Source organism: Pinus tabuliformis, chromosome 3_1, assembly GCF_031772625.1.
Source record: "Pinus tabuliformis cultivar Carrire ecotype Pingquan chromosome 3_1, CPIR1, whole genome shotgun sequence".
Classification (NCBI taxonomy): domain Eukaryota; kingdom Viridiplantae; phylum Streptophyta; class Pinopsida; order Pinales; family Pinaceae; genus Pinus; species Pinus tabuliformis.
Genome location: NC_142301.1, coordinates 848,419,720 through 848,443,891, shown reverse-complemented (window position 1 = coordinate 848,443,891; position 24,172 = coordinate 848,419,720). Strand labels below are relative to the sequence as shown.

Here is a 24,172-nt window from a genome sequence, read left to right as displayed (position 1 = left end):
GAGCATCTCAATACTCGTTTTGTCTAGTTTATCTTTGTATAGGATAACCAGTTGGGCATCCAACGAATTTTACTCAGAATTACTACTGCATAATAATAAAACCCTCAGCTACTGCACCGCTTTTCCCGCATTAGGTTTTTTTGGGGACATTTGTCCAAAAATAACTGTGTAGATGCGTGTGTCGTATCTCTTTCTTGTTCAGTTTCTTGTTTCCACTTATAATTCAAATGGTGTAGACAGCAGTGTATTAGTTTCGATATTTTCTGTATTAGTTTCGATATTTACTGTAGGAAACAATAAGTAACTTGATTTAGAAATTAACAAGTAGAAGAAAATTAATCAGTTGTTGCAGTTGTGATTCGGGATTCTGAATTTTCACATGGTATCAGAGCTGCAGGTGAAACAAGAGAACAGCGCTGGAAGAGCCCAGCGTTGAAGGAGGAAGGGAGTTCAAAATTCCTGCAGAGGCAACAATTCGAATCCCCTGAGGGTTTGCGCGGTCAGGCCAGGCAGGCAAGATTTTCATGATAAATCTCTCTCTGAGTGAGTCAACAGAGAGGTAGGATTTCTAGATCGAGAGTTGTCAGCAGCAGAGGGAGCAGCGCAACAGAAGCTTTAGCGAAGGGGGGTTTTTGGTGGGACGCAGTTTTCAGCAAGGAGTTGCTGGGTAGAAAGATGTCAGAGGAAAGAGAGAGCCACGGTTGAGGGAATTCTTCCTCAGAGGACTTCCAGCCAAGGAGTTCGAATTCTCACTTGCTGAGAAGCAGCGGAGAGGGATAGATCTACAAGCTCTAGCAGGAAGTGCGTAGGCCAGTCTAGTGTTGCATAGAGGAGAGAGGAGGAGATTTGAATTTTTCGATTGGCAGAGATGGCAGCCAGTGGACTGAGAGATCAAGATAGGTTGGATAGGGCATCCAACTATGTGATCTGGAGGGCAAGGATGTCATGCCTTCTGGATGAGCATTTTCTCAAAGTCTACATCGACAGCGTGGTAGCTAAGCTAGTAGATCCAGATCCGCTTAAGAAGTACAAGGGAGATACGGCGAAGACAAAGAGAATGATCCTCGACGGAGTGAAGGAACATAGCCTGTCACATCGCTGGCAGAAACACTGCCAAGGAGATGTGGGATGCATTGTCGATGTTGTATCAAGGATCTTCCGAGCAACAAAAGATGTACTTGGAGCAAAAGATGAGATCTATGCAGATGCAGAAGGGGGAACACATTGATTTGTTCCTTGCAAAGCTTCAGGAGACCCAAGATGAGTTGGCAACTATGGGGTCAACATCTCAAGGTTCGGAGATGGAAAGACTGGCCCTAAATTCAGTATTTGAGGAGTGGAAAGTCTTTGTACAGAGCATCTTGGGCAGGGCAACTTTGCCAAACTGGGATGAAATGTGGGCAGCTCTTAAGCAAGAGGAGTTGAGGAGAGACTTGGTCAAGTGTAAACTTGACGGAAGCAGCAACAGTGGGTCGAAGACCAAGGAGGAGGAAGAGAATGCAAGCCTCGCATCCAAGGGGCAGTAGGAGTAATAGAAGAAGAAGAAAGATGTTTCAAAGATCAAATGCTTAAGGTGTGGTGAACTCAATCACTATGCAACACGATGTCCTCTCAGAAAGAAGGACAAAGATGAGAAGCATGATCCAAAAGTTGCAACCGCGAAGATCGAGGATGATGAGTTTGCCATGCTAGCCGAGATACCTCTAGGAGGGAGGTGGACTGATTTAGAGCTTTAGTTCGAAAGGACTGCAGATGGGAAGGATCCTTGAGCAGCCCACCTCTCGGATCAATTCCTTGTTACGGGAGGCCAGATCAGTAGTAGTAGGATGGACGAGTGTCAATTGGTGCAGAGGAGTGCTGGAGTGATAGTTATAGTGGCTACTAGTGCTAGAGACTGAGCAACGCAGAGCGGAGTTGGCAACAATGTAGATGGCATAGAGCAGAGTTGGCAGCAATGCAGATGGCATAGAGCAGAGGTCAGCAACAACGCAGAGGCTTCAGAGGGTCAGTGTAGAGACTAGCAGCAGTTAGACTCCAACAATGAGATGCATCATACTGAACACCAGTTCAGTAATTTGGGATGCTTTTCTGTTGCTGATGTAGTAGCAACAACAATTGGAGAAGGACACAGTGCATATGTAGTATTGGCAGTGGCAGTGCCATCAGCAACACGAATGCAAAATTAAGAGGGAGTTGCAGTACAGATGCAATGTTGACAATGGCAAGGTCAGCAACAGTGTAGATGCAACATTTGCGCAGTAGTTGGTGGACAAATGTCAGACATCAATAGCGTAGAAGGAGATGTTATAGAACATAGAGATGCTTCAGCAGGTTTCATTGCTAGAGCACATTCCTCACTAAGAGGGAGTGTTGATTTCTGGTAGCATCGGATGTGCTCTAAGTCTCAAAATTTGCAGGGAGGCTTGGACACATGTATTCTCCAATCCCCATAAATCGTTTTGGGAAATTCCACCCACAGACAGTTTTATTAAAATAATTAATTATTTTTAATTGGATCTTAAGTCTATACTTAGGAAATTAAAATAATTAATGGGTATTAATCTAATCTGTGGGTGTAACTTCTAGAAGAAGACAAGGATCAAGCCACAATGATTTAAGCCATTGATTAGAAGTTAATCTGGGCCGTTGGTTGTTCAACAGTAAGATATAAGAAGAGGCTTGAGGGGCACTTGGAGAACACATAGAGAGAAGATCAGAAGTTTGATTTTCTGAAGCAGAGTAGCTGTCGGAGAGATTTTCGATAGTAATATTTTGCAGAGAGATGCAAAGATAGTATCTGGTGAGGAGTCTTTTCTTGGGCCAGAGAGTACAAGGCAGAGAGGATAGAACAATGTCTAGAGAGAGGCTGACGTTGGTCAACGTAGTGGCAACGCAGAGCCTAGAAGGAGATCAAATTTCTTGCATTGGGTTTTTCCGGGGACGTTTGTCCAAAAATAACTATGTAGATGTGTGTGTATTGTCTCTTTCTTGTTCAGTTTCTTGTTTCCGCTTATAATTTAAATGGTGTAGACTGCAGTGTATTAGTTTTGATATTTACTGTAGGAAACAATAAGTAACTTGATTTAGAAATTAACAAGTAGGAGAAACTTAATCAATTGCTGCAGTAGTGATTCGGGATTTTGAATTTTCACAAAAACCTCTCCACTTGAGAGGAAAACCTGCAAATCTCTTCTCTTCCTTATAGATTCTTTAATTGACGAATTCTAAGACCTTAAGACTGACTTCAAAACCCTCCAAGACAAAGACCAACCTTTCTGGATGATGTGCTAACCTTGATCCAATCAAAACCAATCAAATCTCTTCCAGTAGCACTTCTTCGACCTTCAGCTGCAAAATTTCAGCCTCCACTGTAGATTTGAAATTTCGGTCCCCCAAGCAGTTGCTGCTGCCACACATGTGAGCTTTGATCTGCCTTCTGAGCCTTCCTTTGACCTTCGCTTGCCTTTCCCTCACTTCTGGAGCTTGAGGATGAGCCTTGGTGACCTTTGCTTGATCTACTTGCATTCTTTTCTCTAAGATCGAACTTGTAGATAGAAACCCTAGATCTGTTGCAAAATCCCTAGTTCTCCTTAGCACGTGTGAGAGAGAAATACACCAAACAAAGATCTTCGTCCTCCTCCTTCTTCTCTAGAATGAGAGATGAGTGAATGTGTGTCAAGGAGGACGTGTTCCCTCCTATATATAGGCTCTTTAAGGTGGACATGGCTTTTCCTTTTAGACCGACTTGCCAGCTGCGAGGCTGACTTGGTCTTGGAGGGTATCTGGACACTTTTTAAGACAAAAATAATTTTCTTTACAAGTTGCTGTTGATTTGGGTAGCATTGGATGTGCTCTAGCCACGAAATTTGGTGGAGAGGTTGGGGCACATGAGATCTCCAATACCCAGAAACTAGACAAACATATGTTAGTAGTACAAATTTCAAAATAAGATGAACGTACCTTTTATATTAAGAGAATGTAGAGTCTAAGACATACCTGGAGATGTTTCTTGATAAACCTTGTAAGGATTCCTTGAAGTGTTCTCTTTGTATTAAGCCATGATCTTTTATGCTTATAATACATACTATCAAGCAAAACATGTGATACTAAGAACATGATTCAATTTCTCAAGTTAGATATTCTATATAACCATGGAGGATGGAATCCCAAGATATTGAAACTCAAGTTATTCCTTCAATTAATATTATGACTTTTGCTTGACATCCTAGATTACATGCGAACCCTAGAAGATAAGGATTAATGTTCTAATATGAGACTTTTGTATGTTATCTAGGGATTACAATCTTTACCGTAGACAAAAATATGTTAGTAATACAAATTATCTAGACATGGCTCTTCCTTTTAGACCGACTTGCCCGCTGCCAGGCTGACTTGGTCTTGGAGGGTATCTGGACACTTTTTAAGACAAAATAATTTTCTTTACAAGTTACTGGTTCTTTGGGTAGCATCGGATGTGCTCTAGCCAAGGAATTTGGTGGAGAGGTTGGGGCACATGAGATCCCCAATACCCAGAAAGGGTTTGGGTAGATTCTAAACAGATCAGGAGATATTAAAATAATTAATATTTTTAACGGAGTCCCTAGTCTAAACTTAGGGAAAATAAAATATTAATGTGTATTAATATGAATCTGTGTTAGAATGGTCCAGAAACATGGATCAAGCTAGATCTAATCTTAGTCGTTGATTAGGGACTTAATCTCGGCCGTTGATATGTCAACATGAAAAGTATGAGAGGAGGCTTGAGGGCCACTTGGAGAATTCACCAGAGTGATCAGTCATTCTATTCTCTAGAGCGGGGTTTGCTAAGAAAGATAGAATCAGTGATCGGGAGAGCAACTGAGGGGCATTAAGTATAGAGAGACAGAGAGACAGAGATAGTGCTGGGAGAGCAGCAGAGCAGCCAAAGAGAGAGACGCAAGAGCAGCCAGTGCTCATGCAGGGCCACATGGAGGCAGCTAAGTGTTGCGTAGAGCACCAGAGGGGTGAGCGTAGCTGACACAGAGGCTCAGAGAGCTAACGCAGGGCCTCCTAGGGCTGACGCAGGCCAATATAGGCTGACATAGGGCCAGCGCTAGGCTAGGAGAGGTTGACGCAGTCCAGATTGGGCAGATGTTGGGGTTTCTGGGTCAGATTGGTGCTGAGTAGCTGCTGGAAGGATTATCCGGGGTTTCAGCGAATAGATTTGTCAGAACCTGAGAGGTATTACTGCCAAGGAAATTCTCTGTTGGGTAGGCCAGGTTTGGCACCCGTATTGTACTTTGATATTGCTTAATAAGAAAACCCTCAGATAGCTGCACCGATTTTCCCGTATTAGGTTTTTCCGGGGACATTAGTCCAAAAATAACGGTGTCATATGGTGTGTTTGTTCTTGTTTCTTTCAGTTGCTTATCTGTAATATGTTGAGCATGCATTAGTATTTATTTTCAGTATTTACATTGTAAATAACTTGTTAAGGAAAATAACAAGTAGGTAGGAATAGATCAGATAAAGTGCATGGAGGGTTTCTAACTAAGTAAACTTAGAAACTTCAACAGTTACAATGTGCTCTATGGGGTCTTCAACTTATGACAATGACCCTTTTGAATTTTTGATCTAGGACAAACCCTAGAAGTACTCAATGGATGCTTGACCTATAAAATAAAAGACCTTAAGCATGAAACCCATGCTCCAAAAATAATAATAATAATTTTCTTTCATTTTACACTTTACAAGAATGAAAAGTACATTTCATCTTTATGAAGACCGAACCTAGTTACACATTTTTCAACACTCCCTCTTAACTAGGGAGGTATTCATATATGGTACATGGACATTCTCAATCTGAAGAGATCTCATAAGAAGAGTCGGATTAGTAACCCATATGTTTTAGCATCATACCAACCAACATTGTCATATAGCAAAGCCTTGACTAACATCTCTATTTCTCGACAATATTAGAGAACAATGCTGGTGAGGCCGATGATTTATAGTCACCATCATCATTGTCTCTCAAGGTACATACTCCCCCCGGTGTTTACAGAGTATGAACTTCTTTGGACTATTCTTATCTTGGATAGCCAATCCTCAAAGAATATCGGTCCATGACTACTCTCATCTTGGATGCCCTACCACATCCTCATAGAGTATTGGTGCCAGATGCTTACCCAATCCTCCATTCCGTCTTCCCAAGTGAAGGCAAGAATGATGTGCCTATCTCTCCCTCTCAAATAGGGAGGATACATCACCCAAACCAAGCTTGTCTCTCAAATACACAAGCTTCTTATTAGGAAGATATTTTGTCAATATGTCAGCTACCTACTCATCAGTGGAGATATACTGTAGCTGCAATACACCATCTTGTACTAGCTTCTGAATATAGTGATACTTGTTGTTGATATGCTTTGTCTTTCCATGAACTTTTGGGTCTTCAGACAATCGCATACAATTGGTGTTATCACAATGTATCACTGTAGGGTCCATAGGTCCTATAAATAGGTCGGATAGTAGCTGAATTAAGCAGACCGCTTCTCTGCTTATTTCATAGGATGCAATATACTCAACCTCAATACTACTAAAATCAACTATATCTTGATCTCTGCTCATCCATGAGACCATGGAGGATCCCAAACTGAAACATCCTCCTGTAGTGCTCCTTCCATCTTGCTCACTACCTCCCCAGTCGGAATTTGTATATCCAATCAGGTGGACATCATTCCTTCTATCGTACTTCAGGCAGTAGTGGATGGTTCCTCGTAGATATCTCATAATATGTTTTGTTTCTATCCAATGATCATGCTTCGACTCCACTTGGAATTGACTGAGAACATTTACTGCAAAGCATATGTCTGGTTGAGTATTCACCAAGTACATCAGTGAGCCAATTAGTTGTCTATACTTGGAAGGATCCACTGGGCTCGATTCAGAACTCCTTAGCCTTTTCAAGTTTGTGATCATCGGAGTTGTCATTGGTTTGCAATCCATCATGTCAAACCTCTTCAACATCTTGATCACATACTTCCCTTGACCTAGATAAATCTCATCAGATCCTTGCCAGACTTCTAGTTCCAAATAGTAATGCGCCAGCCCTAGATCCTTCATATCAAATTATGTTGCTAATTGCTTCTTACATTCTTCAATTCAACCTTCTACACATGTCAAGAGAAGATCATCTACATACAGAAGAATGATTATCGGTTCACCCTTCACAACCTTAATATAAAGGTTTGGATCAACAAAACTCTTTGTGAAGCCTAATCTCTGAAGGTATGCATCCATCCTAGCATACCATGCCCTTGGTGCTTGTTTGAGGCCATATAATGCCTTCTTCAATCTGCAAACATATGCCTTTCTGTCTTTAACTTCAAATCCCAAGGGTTGTTCTATATAGACTTCCTCATCAATTGTGCCATTCAGAAATGCAATCTTGACATCCATTTGGTGGATGTTCCATCCCATCGATGCTGCCAAAGAGACCAACGAACGTATAGTTGTATACCTTGCTATCGGAGCAAATGTCTCTTCATAGTCGATGCCTTCAAGTTGAGAGAAACCCCTAGCCATAAATCTTTTCATATACTTGTCAATACTTCCATCTGCTGCATGTTTGATCTTATAGATCCATTTGGAAGTTACCACAGATTTGTCATCGGGCCTAGGCACGATCTCCCAAACTCCATTCTTCATTATAGATTGATATTCTTCATTCATGGCATCCTTCCATTCTTGATGATTGACAGCTTCTTCAAAAGTGGATGGCTTTGCTTCTATTAGTTTTGTCATGTAGGCTGCATACCCAGAATATCGTTTTGGCTTTTTCCTTTCCCTGAATGTTCCCCGAGTTGCTCCATGACCTTCTGCATCAAGTATTGTTGAATTCAACCAATTAGGTCTCTTTCTTGATTCGGGGATGACCACAGGTTGAATAGGCTCACTGGGACCTTCATCTTCATGGTGAGATTCTTCTTCTTCCCTGTCAACTTCTTCTTCAAATACTGGAAGTTCATTGGGAAGTTCCTTTGATTTCTTGAATGCAATTCTTTCATCAAATATGACATCTCGGCTGACTTCTATGCGATGTCCTTCTTTTATGTAGATTCTATAGGCCTTAGAGGAGTTGCTGTAGCCAACAAATGTTCCTCTCATGCTTGATGGATCCAACTTCTTTCTTTGTCCTTTGGTATATGAATATATACAGGACAACCAACGATTCAGAGATGATCTACAATTAGTTTCTTCCTAGTGAATACTTCTTCAGGTGTTGTGTTATCCAGTGACCTATGGGAACTTCGATTTTGAATATATACAACTGTCTTCGTGGCTTCTCCCCACAAAAATTTTGGTAGATCTTGATCATGTAACATTGCTTTTACACTTTCTTCAATGGATTGGTTGTTTCGCTCTGCAACTTGATTTTGTTTCTGATTATATGGGACTATCAACTCCCTCTTAATCCCAGACTCCTTACAGAAAGATATAATTTCCTTGGATCTGTACTCTCCTCCATTATCGGATCTTAGTATCTTGATTTTCCTTTCTGTAAGGTTCTCAACTTCAGCGTTGAATTCTTGAAATTTTGTAAATAATTCGTCCTTGGATTTCGTCAAGTAAACCCAAGTTTTCCTTGAATGATCATCTATAAATGTGACATAATATAGATGATCTCCAAGTGATTTAGGAGTCATAGGACCACAGACATCGAAATGAATGAGATCCAAGATTTCTTTTGACCGTGAAACACTGCTTCCAAATGGTCTCTTGTTATTGTTACCCAATGCACATCCTTTGCATAGTCCTTCATGATCTTCTTTCAATTCGGGGATTCCTTTTACTATAGAACTTAGAGTTGGAAGGATTTTGAAATGAATATGGCCAAATCTTATATGCCAGAGTTCACATGGGCTGATTTCAATGTGAACCAAAGCTTGTGCAAGAGGAGATATCAACTTGTAAAGTCTTCCTTCATGAATACCAATTACTCTAGCATTCTCTATGCTTGAGTTCTTACTCATACTACAACTCTTCCATCAATGAAAGCTACTCTATCACCCTTATCTTCTAAACTTGAAATAGAAAGTAAGTTCTTATGAAAACCTGGAACAAATAGGATGTTGTTGAGATGAATGTTGCTTCCATTTTCCAACTCTATGGAGGTTGATCCAATTCCTCTTACATGCTAGCTCTTATTATCTCCAAGTTTCACTAAGTAAGAAGATTTTCCCTTTGATAATGTCTTCAGTTGTTTGTGATGACCAATCATGTGTCTAGATGCACCACTATCGATTACCCAAATGTTCTCGTCTTGGAATGTGCCAGTGAGTGCTGAGAAGAGTCCTTCATCCTTTATCTTGGTTACTTCCTTCTTTGCAGTGAATAGAAGATTCCATGCTTCCTTGATGCCTTTCTTGAGATGGCTTGCTACCTTTGAACACTTCTTGAAGAGCTTCCTCAATGCAGTAGAGATCTTCATAATGCCCTTAGTCAACCTTAGCTCTGAAACCATGTTGAGAAATCTATAGGGCAATGATTATAGTGATTTCTCTTTACTTGATAACTGCTTGTGATGTCTTTTTACTTATTAGCTTTGTTACTTATTATTATATGTGTGTATCATCAAACAACTACCAAAAACAAGAAGAACAAGAACACAAAATATAGGTTGCAAGCCAGGGCCAAAACCTTTCCACTTGAGAGGAAAACCCACAAATCTCTTCTCTTCCTTATAGATTCTTTAATTGACGAATTCCAAGACCTTAAGACTTACTTCAGGACACTCCAAGACCAAGACCAACCTCTTCGATGATGTGCTAACCTTGATCTAGTCAAGCCCAATCAAATCTCTTCCAGTAGCACTTATTCATCCTCCAATTGCAAAATTTTGGCCTCCACCGCAGATTTGAAATTTCGGCCCCCCCAGCAGTTGCTGTTGTCACACGTGTGAGCTTCAATCTGCCTTCTGAGCCTTCCTTTGACCTTTGCTTGCCTTTCCCTCACTTCAGAAGCTTGATGATGACCCTTGGTGACCTTTGCTTGATCTACTTGCCTTGTTTTCTCCAAGATCAAACTTGTAGATAGAAACCCTAGATCTACTACAAAAACCCTAGTTCTCCTTAGCATGTGTGAGAGAGAAATAGCCCAAACAAAGATCTTCTTCGTCCTCTTCCTTCTTCGTTGCCTTCTTCTTCCTTCTTCTTTGCTAGGATGAGAGATGAGTGAATTTGTGTCAAGGAGAACGAGTTCCCTCATATAGATAGGCTCTTCAAGGTGGAGGTGGCTCTTCCTTTGAGGCTGACTTGCCAGCTGCCAGACCAACTTGGTCTTGGAGGGTATCTGGACATTTTTTAAGACAAAAATAAATTTCTTTACAAGTTACAATGTGCTCGATGGGGTCTCCAACTTATGACAATGATTCTTTTGACTTCTTGACCTAGGACAAACCCTAGAAGCACTCAATGGGTGCTTGACCTATAAAATAAAAGACCTTGAGCATGAAACCCATGCTCCAATAATAATAATAATAATTTTCTTTCATTTTACACTTTACAAGAATCAAAAGTACATTTCATCTTTATGAAGACTGAACGTAGTTACACATTTTTCAACAAAGACCTCCAATATTGTATGGGATGAAAGACCTAAAAGTGGAGTCTAAGAAAACTAAGCACGACTGACCATAATAGGCCTAGGGCACTACAATACGTAACATCGTATGGCCTACAAGGCTTTGATTTACATTCTTTAGGCTTATAATGGTGCTACCAAATGAAAAAAAAACATATAGATACCCATATTGAAAATAGGGGCAACAGTCTCCAAATAGCAAGTAGTCCACCAAGGAAGGTGTGCCACTTCAAAATAACAAGAGACCAGGTCCTAGGAATAAAAGAATGATATCCATGTGATCCCTACTACATGCAAATCTTGACCCATGCGAAGAATCTTGTCAAAATAGTAAGGGTGCAGTAGTTTCAAGTCAAATACCATCATCAAGGTGAAAGCATGGTGTGAATAGGGTTTGTTTCAAATTGTTAGTGGAATTTCTAGTGGAGTGCACCACCCAAGAGAGAGTGCCTAGAAGATAGGGTGAATAAAAAATAGTTAAATGAATTTGAAGTTGGATAAGTGGATAGTGTGCATGCATAACTAACCTTGAGAAGTTGTGCAAGCTCAACCACCTCCTCAACATATGTGCCAAGCCAATTAATTGGTCAACAAAGTGGCATGTGTGAGTGAGCAAATGTTGAGTAATCAAAATGAATTTTTATGACGGCAACCATTCCCAAAATATGTTTTTTAATATGGATTGCCTCAACATGTGTGTCAAAGGGGAGTGCTACCGTCAAGTTTTCTACCACATGAATGTCAAGTTGCATTCCATTCCCTAGTGCTTTTTCCTTCTTGTTTTCTATTTATTTATTATTTTTAATTTAAAATTTCAAGTTAGGGAATAAGGCCTCAGTTAAGGTTTAAAACCTAGTAATAAAATAGGTCAATAATGTAACACTTTAACCTTAGGTTTGAGTTTGATTAATCAACAATAAGATATGCCATACTACTTTTCTATGTCCACACACAAGAAATGTGATATAAGAAAGTTAAATGACAGGTTAGTTATGAAGGACAAACTTTATGAAGATGGATTAAATTGATCATGCACCTTTTAGGAGCGGGAAAATGACGGAATATGGGCATAGTATGAATTTTCTCTAGGTAAAACAAAAAGATAATGTAATAATGGATGGTACCTAGACAAAATGATGGATGGATAACATGGGAATGACATCTAGGAAAATCACTAGGAAAGAACCCTACCAAGTTAAAAGACAAAGCTATCAAAAATCTGTCTTGAATCCATCATGTGAAAACCGAGTGACAATAATGACTAGAACATCAAAAGCATAAGATAAAGGTGATAGGATATTTCTCCACCAATGATCGACAATGGACTAACACCTGGAACAAGATGAATGTACATAATTTGCTACTAAAGAAACCTCCACAAGACCACAATTGATACAAACACGACCAATCAATCTAATGCGCTGTAATGAGCATAAGAACATGATAAATAATACTGCCAGGTCATCTTGTAAGATTGCCACCTTCCCGTTTGGATGGCTAAGGGTTAGGTAAACTGTGAGGGTAGCACCAAAATAACATGTGCAATATGAAAATGCCATCAAGATTTGCAACTAGTACATAGGAAGTCCTTGGGTGTCATGAGATGGTCTTTAGACACCCAATACAATATATGGTGTAACATGGGGCATTTATATTGTTCCAATCATCAATGTTGCAGGGTATTTTTGATTTCTTCCTACATTTCCAACTTTTCTTAGATGTTTAGGTTGCTGATTTTTCAAATTTTTGAGGTCCATGTTTATGCTTGCTGATATTTTCTCTGATATTTCCAATAAGTTCCTTTCTGGACTCTCCACGATATATTTGTTGAAACAATACTTGCAACATGCAACGTTGCCAATTATCTCTTGGGGCCCTCATGACCCTTCTGTTCCTGGAGGGAATTTGAAACCGTTCATATCCTTGGTTCTTTCAATGGTTCTTTTGATCTCTTTGCCCCAAGTGGTGGGGGTGGTGCACCCTATTTTGTTATATTGGGAACCCTCTTTTTTTGTTTATTGGGCCTCGTTTAACTTGTCTTTTTCATCTCATACGTTGAGCCCTTTGTGGCCTAGCTTTTAATGATACATGGGCCCTTCTCTATTTAAGATTTCGATATATAAGCCCAAAAACAGGACCTGTCAAATGAAATTCGAATGAAGTCATCTTGCGCTTATTGATATAAGAACTGGGGCATTAACATGTGGTCCACTGTTGGACTGAATTTTTTGAAATAAAACAATATCTTTATGACCACTATTGCGGCAAATGGCATAATGCACAGGACTGGTTACTGTGGCACTCGAGATAAAACTTATTTGATTAATATTATTTTGTGGTGATGTCTCACTATCATGGGATTTCAAGCTTGCTTGAAATTTATATTCACGATATCTTTTATCAGTGGGAAGATAGATATCTTGAAGATCATCGCCCCTCAAATTTAGGGGAGCTGCTTCACATGGTTAGATGATAACATAGAGATAACGATAAACTCTTAGTTGAAAAGTACTTTGAAAGGTTAAGTGTACTATGCATCTCATAATGTTTCAATGCAGAAATAAAATACAACCCTGGACTAACTTACCAAGGTTGTGTGAAATACCAGAAAAATTGTAGATATGGTTTATTATCTCAGGTGTTAGATGAATAAATGTTTTTTGAGTCAACCAAGCTGGATTGGAGCTTCATTCAATTAAAGGATAACAATTTTTCCGTTAAGTTCTTGACATTAAGAAATCAGTGGGCATTAATGATGCGACATAAACAGAAATGTCAATAAAGGAATGAAGGGATAAATCAATTCTCATATTTCCAAAGTTTTAGACTCTAAGCTTTGCAACTACTTTCGATTATGTAACATAGGATGATTATAAAGAAATGTTCTAATATGTTCATCATTTTGCTTTCTTCTGTAATTCAGAGATCATATATTATGAAGACGTTTCTGAAGCAAAAATATCTTGGCATAGAGGTAAGAGGATTTTTATCTCATTGGAGTTGTGCAAATGTCTGGGGCACTCATTTTAAACAAAATTTGAAGCATTTTGGCAAAATTTTAAATATAAAGTGAAAGATCCCAGTATACTCTAAAAGGTGGATTTGCAGGCACCATTGCCTTCTGCAGGGAGCCTTGAGGAGTGCAAAGCTGTACATTCGGATAATGCAAAAGGAAAAGGAGACAAAGTTCTGAGCGTATGTTTTTTCTATACCTGTTAGAAGTAGCATCCCATGCATCTCTAACATTTCCCTATATGTTATCATTAATCTACTAATTTAATGGAACAATAAAACTCTAGTTTCTCCACTTAAATTGGAAATCATCATAATTATCCATTGCATTCAAATTTAAGATGATTAAGTCAAAAAATGTAGTTCATGAGCTGTGCAAGTAATTGGCTCTAAGTTAATGTATCCAACCTGCCAATCTGCCCAACATTCTTCCATGCCAATAACTCTTTTAGAAATTGAGCTTAGAAAATGTCTTAGCAATGGTTGTCATCATACTGGATTATTGAAGATCTAGATAAACTGTGGTGATAAGTTGAAATGAGTCACCTGGAGAAAACTGTCTAATCAACACACCAGAGATATGAAAACATTCAGTTTAAAGTGATTTGTCTTCCAATGCAAAGGAAATATAAATGAAGGTGGTCCCTTAATTAAAGAAAACCAGAATTTGGTCGGTGTATCTCAAGTCAATGGAAAGAATGATATTAATCAAATAAAGGGGTTCTGAGGCCTAAAAAACCTATGTGATCCAAATACCTTTAGAAAAGATCACATAAGGTTCATTGTAAGACTATCTTGATCATTATGCTCCTCTTTCCTTCAATTTGCAACACAAGTCATTTGAGTTTTGCTGAGAGTCATAGAGCAGAGTTCGGAAATGAAATGATACAAAACTATATTATTTTTTGAAAAATAACTACATCTGAAGAAAACAAAAGGCGGCAGGTTATATACAATGTTATTTACATTCTCTTGCTTAAAACAACAACCACAACAATAAAATCTGAATAGGCATCAAAGTCTAACAACTTGGCATCCTTGATGAAGAAACCTTTTGCCAACAGCTGTATACATGTTCTGTCCACAAAAGACAAAATGTAGAGAAAAAGCTAATCTCATTCTCAAAAACATATTTGCAGCAAAGCTTCCAGAGAACAAATAAGCAAAACTTCTCAAACTATGCCAAATACCATTAAGAGAAGAATGAACCACAAATTTGGAGTCACCCAACAACACTGCACTGTTAAGAATTGGGCACAAGCAAGCACAAGAAAACTGGAAGAAAAGGCTTTTCCAAGTGACCCTCAAGCCTCCTTAAATAATCTCCTCGTTGACATTCAATGGCCCAAATTAGAAGCTAGGGTCCCTTTAAAAATAATTAATTATTTTAATAAAATTGTTTATGGGTGGAATTTCCCAAAACGTTTTCTGGGTTCTTTGGAATACATATGCCTAAGCCTCCCTGCAAAATTTGAGACTTAGAGCACATCTGATGCTACCAGAAATCAACAAAGAGCGTAGCACTTTCTGCTGAATTTCCTCAGCCAATTCGTACTCCAGAAGGGACGCAGTAGACCATTCGAACCACTCAGCAGAGCAAGATCCAAGGGGTATTTTGGCTAGAGAAATTTAGGGGAATTTCATCAAGGGAGGACACATTTGTGGGGAGTTTTGGAGCTGGGAACTACTGCTTTAAAGAGGGCTGAAATTATTCATTCTGGGCCTGTGCAAGGGGTCACTGGACAAAATTTCGTGGGGCTAGAATTAGCCTTCTTGTGCAGGATTTTGAGGTGGGGTTTCTCTCTTCCTTCCAAGAGAGTTTCTGGAGTACTTCTACAACAAATTGAGGCGAGGTAAGGCTACATTCAACAACTAAGGATTTTGGGGGCGCAGTTTTCTGGCTAGGAGGATGTAGCACAAAATTGGGTAATTCTGGGAGGTTGAAATTGTTGAAGAATGTAACTAGGTTCGCTCTTCATAAAATGTTTTTGTCAAAATAATTTTTATTATTGTTACAATGACTTATTAAAGCATAGGTTTCATGCTCGGGTCATCATTATATTAGTCAAAGTCACCATCGCGGACTCCTAGGATTAATATTGAGTCAATTGAGTCATTGTACAATTAAAGGGACCCTTCTTAGGCTCTGGAATCATGTAAAAAGGTTTATTATTGAGTAAATTATGATTTATGTAACCTCCACACCAAGTCGGCCCAAAGGAGATCAAGTCAACCTAAGGGACACTAATTCGACCTCACCTGGAGTCTATAAATAGAAGGAGATCGAATTCATTTGGAGCATCTCATCTCAAGCAAGTTCGATATCTCTAGTGAAGCTGGAAAAAGTGCGAAGTAGGTCAAGGAAGTCAAAAGAAGTGTGAGTTGGGTCAAGGTCAAAGAGAAAAGGAAAATTCAAGTTTTGGTGGTACTCTCTCTCTCTCTTACATGCCCTAGTTTGGGAGATTGAAGTCTTTCAATTGTTGTTGCTGCATGATGCCGTAAGTTGCTGCATGGTCAAAGTTGCTAGGGTGGAAGTGCTGCTGCAAAGGTGTCGAAGATCTGGAAGGGTTGACTTGGTGTGGAGGGAAGGTTTGGTCTATGTCTAGGTTGAAGAGTCTCAAAGAAAACTATTGAAGGAAGGGAATTTTTGACTGGGTTTTCCCCTTGAGAGGGGTTTTGCCTTGCATAGTTCCTATATCTTGTGTCTTTTGTTTTTGTGATCTTCATACACACGTAATATGGTAATTGCTTGATGAAAGTTAAGATAATAAATAAGTAAAAGAAGCCAACATAACTCACAAGTAATTATCAAGAAAGAGGAATCAAACCCTAATCTATTTGCATTGATTTCTCAACATGTTATCAGAGCGAAGGTCAGGAAAGGTTGCAGATCATTTTGTTGGCTCAAAAGTAATGAACATGGATTTTCTCTCTTTGATAAACTATATGAGAATGGGTATCAACACTGCTGGAAGCTGGATCAAGAAGGTCATCCACTACTTATTCAACAAGGTCAAAATTCAAGGGTTCTTGGCTGCTCTTACAAGTTCTCTTAGTGATGACAATGCATGGATCATTGATAGTGGAGCATCAAGGCACATGACAGGAGAAAGTAAACAACTTCATACACTATCAAAGGAGCCATCTTCTCATGCAGTGGAATTGGGTGACAACAAAAGCTATGTTGTTAGAGGCTTGGGATCAACATTGTTGAAGCTAGAAAATGGATCGAAGCTGCACCTCAACAACATACTATATGTTCCAGGTTTGAAAAAGAATTTGCTTTCTATTTCTTGTTTAGAAGATAAAGGGGATAGAGTTGCTTTTGTTGATGGAAAAGTATTGGTTTGGGGAAAAGACTCTAGCATTGATAAAGCTAGGGTTATTGGACTCTGTGAAGGAAGTCTTTAAAGAGTTATTACACCGCCTCCTCAAGCTTTGGTTCACATGGATATCAATCCCATTGAGCTATGGCATAGGAGGTATGGTCATCTACATTATAAGGTTATCCCTACTCTTAATCAATTGGTTCATGGCATCCCCAATATTAAGTTAGATCATGAAGGTGTGTGCAAGGGATGCTCTTTGGGTAAACATACAAGAAAGCCATTTCCTAATAGTGAAACTAGGTTTAAAGAGATATTAGACCTCATTCATTCTGATGTGTGTGGGCACATGTTTGACAAATCACTTGGAGGTCATCTCTACTATTTAACATTCATTGATCACCATTCTAGAAAAACATGGCTCTACCTTCTCAAAATGAAAGACGAAATATTTGAGAAGTTCAAGGAGTTTAGATCCAAAGTGGAAACCCTAACCGAAAGAAAGATAAAAACTCTAAGGTCCGACAATGGTGGGGAATACACTTCTAAGGAATTGATTGCATATTGTAAGGAAGAAGGAATTAAGAGGGAGCTCATTGTTCCCTATTATCCTAAACAAAATGGAGTGGCTGAAAGGAAGAACAGGTCAATTGAAGAAGGCATTCGAACAATGCTCCTTGATCAAGACCTACCAAAATTCTTATGGGGAGAAGCAGCAATGACAGCCGTGTACATTCAAAATAAAAGTCCTCATAGAAGTCTTAATAATATAACACCCGAAGAAGTATTCACAGGAAGAAACCAAGTGTGGATCACCTTCAAATCTTTGGAAGTCTAGCATACATCTATGTTCCAAAGGACAAGTGAAAGAAGTTGGATTCCACAAATATCAAGGGAATATTCGTTGGATATATTCTCTCCTCAAAAGCATATAGAATCTACATTAAGGAAGACATATTGAAGTAAGAAGGGATGTCATATTTGATGAAAATCAAGCCTACAAAAAATCAAAGGATATTCCTATTGATTTCGATGACGAAGAAGCTTCAATATTTGAAGAAGAAGAAGATCATCATGAAAACCCTACTGCAAATCGAGGAGAAGAAGAAGGACCAAGTGAGCCTATTCAATCTGTGGTCTTCCCAACCACAAGGAAAAGGACAAATCGGTTAAAAGCTACACTAGAAGATGTTGAAGGACATGAAGCTATGAAAGGAACCTTAAGGGAAAGTAAAAGACCGAAGATATATTTTGTTTATGTTGCATATATGACAAGGCTAATTGACGCTGAACCATCTACATTTAAGGAAGCTTCTCATCAAGAGGTTTGGAAGAAAGCGATGTAGGAAGAGTATCAATCCGTTATGAAGAATGAGGTTTGGGAAATCATTCCTAGACCTAGTGACAAATCGGTTGTCACTTCCAAATGGATCTATAAGATAAACATGCTATTGATGGTGTTGACCACTACGTGTCAACTTCCCAGCAGTACACCCCCTTTTTTTTGCAAAAAAGGGATAGCGCTTGATCGACATGTCCGTGCCATTCGACAGTCATCGACAACTTGATCAATTTATGTTGTAAACCCAGTCTGCATATTTGATTGTAAATAATCTTAGCAGAGTTGAGTCATGTATGTAAATTGCCTAGGTGGACCTAATTTTCTAGTGATAATCTACGTTCCGGAAGGTTTTTTGTCTCACCGATCTATGATCGGCAGATTTTTCCTTCAGCTTAACCCCAAAGCCGGAATGGATTTTGTCATTAGAATCTTAGGAGAATCCTAGTGTGTTAATCTGCTAGATTATAGTTGTGTCGCAGAACTGGGTGGTTTATGAGGGTCTATGTCAAATGGGTTCTCCCCCTTGAGATGTAAAGTTGTAAAAGTCATGATGTAAAGTGTCTTGAGGGTTAGAAAATGTTTTAATCCCCTCATAAGTCCTAAGTCCTAGGTCCTAGGTGATTTTTTCCAAAGGCTAAGTTCGAGGATCCATTTAAAATTAAATTAAAAATTAAAAATTTAAAAAATTAAAATAATAAAATAATAAAATTTATAAAATAAATAAAAAAATAATAAATAAAAATTTAAATAAAAAATAATAAAATAAAATAAATTTTTTTGAAGCTATTTAGTCTTAGCTAAGAAATTTATCACGTTTTATCTTTTCTGCTAAGGCTAAAATTTTGATTTGGAATTAATGTTTATCATTTTTATGTGATTTAAGATGCTTGAATGATCATTTAAAGATTAGCTATATGAATGTGATCTTTGGTTAACATTTGAAATTACGTGGTTGTTTAAAGCATTTTATCTTTCGAAATTTTAAATTGCTGGAGTATCATTAAGCCGTTAAGCATTTTCTCGCATTTGATAAAAGTTAATCTTCGCTCAGGCTTTGATGATAAATGATTGCTCTTAATGAGTTCATATTTCTACAGCATCTGATAATTAATCGTTTAAACATCAAACCCACAAGGCACTGGTCTATTAAATTTAACAAAATCAATTTAGTGCTTGTTTCTTCGTGTCTCCCAACCCAACTGGTCGACAGTTGGTCTTTATCACCTCATAGGGTCTACCCCCCTTAGCCGCGGTAGACAGGCTTAAACGGAGAGATTGGGGATCAGAGTGACAGCCCCCAATCTGAGCGTTGTCGTGTCAATCTGTGCGACAACATTTTTTGGCGCCATTGTCGGGGACAGAGTTTTTTCTATCCTTGGTTTATTCGACATTCATCATTATTTCTTCTTTATTATTTTTCATTTGAGCTGGCAGAGTCAAAAAATTTTGGGATCATCTCATCTTTTACGCCATTCATTAGCCTGTCAAACGGCCAACATTCTTTGGCGTCTTTTGGTCTTTTCATCACCTTATCTTTCGTCATATCAGCAGCTTCTCTTCGGTTTGTTTCTTGTTTGGGTGGCGACTCCATTTTCTTATTTTTCCCAGACAAGAAGCCTTCCTCATATCTGCTTGTTTGTTGCTTTTTGGATCCTAGAATTAGATTCATTGTTCAAGTGGCGACTCCATTTCTTTCATCTCTTAATTTTCTTGGGCAGAAATCTCTTTCTATCATCCATTTGATCCCTTATTATTCATCATGGATTATTCATTTAAACCATGTCATTTTACTGATAATCTCCATGATTTTCCGAAAGAGGCCATTTCTAAATTATTTAAGTTCTCAGGTGGTGATTCGGTCGCTGTTAGACAACATTTAAACAGGTTTACTTGTGTAATGATCATATATTGTAGACTTCTTCAATATAATCATGAAGATGTCAAGATGCGTCTATTTGTCCATTCTTTAAAGGGTGATGCTTTGAACTGATTTAATAGTTGTCCTGAAGATTTCTTCATTTCTTTGCAAGACATTGTCGATGCTTTTAAAGATAGATATGGTGATCCAGATAGCTCGCCTTGTGCCCCTAAAATTGTGCAACAAAATGAAAGTAATCTTGTAAAAGGTCCAGCTGTCCAAGACAATTCTTCATATCAGAATGTGCCATCCACTTGTACCATTGCAGATCATAGTAGTGTTGACAATGAAAAGGAAGATCATAAGCAAATTATACAAGATCTATTGCTACTGGTAAGAAATATGGAGATAAATCAAACTAATTACGCCAATGATGTGAGAACTTTATGCACTCACCTGGAAAAGCGTAATAGGGAGATGGAGATCATGCAAAATCAACATAGTAAGGAAATTGAAGCCATGAAGATTAATCATGATACAGAAATTAGTTTTATGCAAAGCAAGATGTCAGGCTTAGAGGAAAATATGACGACCATGCAAGCAAATCATAAGAAAGAGATAAATTCTATGCAGCATTGCTTGATGACCATGGAAGAAGACCATGCCAGGGAAATCAGTGCTATAAGGGTTGAACACTCTAGTCAGATAGACGCCATTAAAATACAGTTTCAGAAATTTCAACAGCAGTCGGAAGATGAAGGAAACCAGGAAAAATCAATAGATCAAGAGCCTTCTCATCCGCTGCAACAAGCTCCATCTTACTATGAGGAGGTCATTGGTTCGATTGAAAGGTGGTTAATTGAAGGTGATCCAGATAGAATTAAAAATGATAAAGATCAGATGCAGGATAAAGAAAGACATGTCACGCATATCTTACATACTTCATCTGATAACTTTGAAGCAGAAAGTTCCATGTCATCAGTGATGCAGCCTGCCAGGAAGAAAAAGTGCAAAAGAAAGAGAATGAGAAGAAGATTTGATGCATCAGACGGCCGCGAGCAGCTTGATTTTCGGATAGGAAAAAGTCCTACCATATGTAGAATTGGACATGGCACATCCGACAAGCAGCCGACAGATTTGCCTGAAAGCAGGCAAATGCTCAGTATACACTATGTTGAACACATCTGATGCCAGGGGGCATCCCCTGTATTTCTAATCTTACTCCCTGTTTTTTCAGCATTTTCATTTCTGTTTTAGGATTAAGATTTACTTTTCATGTTACTAGATAGTTAATAAATGAAGAGCTTATATTTTTCCTGTGCTTAACGTTATATGATGATTTTTTGGATGGACGCTACTTATGTTTTGTTGTGTGTTGCATGGGTGCAGATTCTGGATTCACATTCCTACAGTGCAGCAACGTGTCCCCAAGTGGAGCCAGATGTTGACCACTACGTGTCAACTTCCCAGCAGTACACCCTCTTTTCTTCGCAAAAAAAGGATAGCGCTTGATCGACATGTCCGTGCCATTCGACAGTCATCGACAGCTTGATCAATTTATGTTGTAAACCCAGTCTGCATATTTGATTGTAAATAATCTTAGCAGAGTTGAGTCATGTATGTAAATTGCCTAGGTGGACCTAATTTTCTAGTGATAATCTACGTTCCGGAAGGTATTTTGTCTCACCGATCTATGATCGGCAGAGTTTTCCTTTAGCCTAACCCCAAAGCTAGAATGGATTTTGTCATTAGAATCTTAGGAGAATCCTAGTGTGTTAATCTGCTAAATTATAGTTGTGTCGCAGAACTGGGTGGTTTATGAGGGTCTATGTCAAATGGGTTCTCCCCCTTGAGATGTAAAGTTGTAAAAGTCATGATGTAAAGTGTCTTGAGGGTTAGAAAATGTTTTAATCCCCTCATAATTCCTAAGTCCTGGGTCCTAGGTGATTTTTTCCAAAGGCTAAGTTCGAGGATCCATTTAAAAATAAATTAAAAATTAAAAAATTAAAAAATTAAAATAATAAAGTAATAAAATTTATAAAATAAATAAAAAAATAATAAATAAAAAATAATAAAATAAAATAATTTTTTTTGAAGCTATTTAGTCTTAGCTCAGAAATTTATCACGTTTTATCTTTTCTGCTAAGGCTAAAATTTTGATTTGGAATTAATGTTTATCATTTTTATGTGATTTAAGATGCTTGAATGATCATTTAAAGATTAGCTATATGAATGTGATCTCTGGTTAACATTTGAAATTACGTGGTTGTTTAAAGCATTTTATCTTTCGAAATTTTAAATTGCTGGAGTATCATTAAGCCGTTAAGCATTTTCTCGCATTTGATAAAAGTTAATCTTCGCTCAGGCTTTGATGATAAATGATTGCTCTTAATGAGTTCATATTTCTACAGCATCTGATAATTAATCGTTTAAACATCAAACCCACAAGGCACTGGTCTATTAAACTTAACAAAATCAATTTAGTGCTTGTTTCTTCGTGTCTCCCAACCCAACTGGTCGACAGTTGGTCTTTATCACCTCATAGGGTCTACCCCCCTTAGCCGCGGGAGACAGGCTTAAATGGAGAGATCGGGGATCAGAGTGACAGCCCCCGGTTTGAGCGTTGTCGTGTCAATCTGTGCGACAACAGATGGAAGTATAGACAAGTACAAAGCTAGATTCGTTGCAAGGGGTTTCTCTCAAAAGGAAGGCATTGATTATGAAGAAACCTTTGCACCCACAATAAGGTACACTACCATTAGATCTTTGGTTTCATTGGCTGCTACAATGGGTTGGAATATCCATTAAATGGATGTGAAGATCACATTTCTGAATGGGACCATTGATGAGGAAGTGTATATCGAACAACCCGAAGGCTTTAAATTTAATAGTAGGGACTCTCATGTTTGTATACTCAAGAAGACCCTATATGGTTTGAAGCAAGCACCTAGGGCATGGTATGCAAGAATGGATGCATATCTCTTTAGAATCGGGTTCGTAAAGAGTTCTGCTGATCCAAATCTATACATCAAGGCCATGAATAATGAGCTCGTCATCACAGTTGTGGAGCAAAGAATTCAAGAATGCAAGAAGATGTTGGCAGCTGAATCTAAGATGAAGGATCTAGGAGTGATGCACTACTACTTGGGTATAGAAGTGTGGCAGAAACCTGGGGAGATATATTTGGGGCAAGGAAAGTACATCATCAAGTGTTGCAGAAATTTGGGATGATGGATTCCAAGCCTATGACTACTCTTATGATCACCATTCTCAAGAAGTTGAGGGGCTCTAACTCTAGTCTCATGGATCCTACCTCCTATCGTTAGTTGGTGGGATTCCTAATGTATCTGGTGAATACTAGGCCAGATATATGTTTTGCAGTAAACATTCTTAGTCGGTTTCAGTTGGAGCCTCGTCATGATCACTGGATGGCTATCAAACACATACTAAGGTATCTTCATGGCACTATACATCACTGCCTAAAGTATGATAGTAAGGAAGTCAAGCTATTTGGCTTCACAGATTTTGATTGGGGTGGCAGTGAGACCGATGGAAGTAGCACTACCAGAGGATCTTTTGTCTGGGAGTTGCTATGATCTCATGGATGAGTAGAAAAGAAGATCCCGTTGCTTTAAGTAGTGTTGAGGCAGAATATATGGCTGCATGTGAAGTAGGAAAGGAGGTTGTTTGGTTAAGGAAGCTTTTGACATATTTGTTCTAGAAGTCTCTGGGTGCTATTGTGATTATTGTGATAATCAAAGTTGTATTAAAATGTATGGAGATCCCGTGTTTCATGCTAGAACGAAGCATATCAACAATAAGTTCCACTTTATTAGGAACTTGGTGCAGGATGGGATCGTGAAGTTGGAGTATGTCTCGACAGATGAACATGTAGCAGACATACTAACAAAGTCTCTTCCTAATAAGAAGTTTGAATATCTAAGAAACATGCTTGGTTTAGTAGATATTGCTGATTGTATTGATGATAAGAGATTGGAAGAGATTTATTGAGGCTTT

At 38.6% G+C, this 24,172-nt stretch overlaps 1 protein-coding gene across 1 annotated transcript in view; it reads left to right on the top strand.

Annotated features, from left to right (window-relative positions):
- Positions 1 to 24,172, top strand: part of SEX4 (dual specificity protein phosphatase (DsPTP1) family protein) — a 417,122-nt gene that overhangs the window by 73,310 nt on the left and 319,640 nt on the right. Inside the window, exons 4-5 of the mRNA XM_089412062.1 lie at positions 13,541 to 13,591; positions 13,726 to 13,812. Of these exons, the coding sequence (XP_089268188.1) occupies positions 13,541 to 13,591; positions 13,726 to 13,812 (138 nt within the window). The remainder of the gene's footprint in view (positions 1 to 13,540; positions 13,592 to 13,725; positions 13,813 to 24,172) is intronic.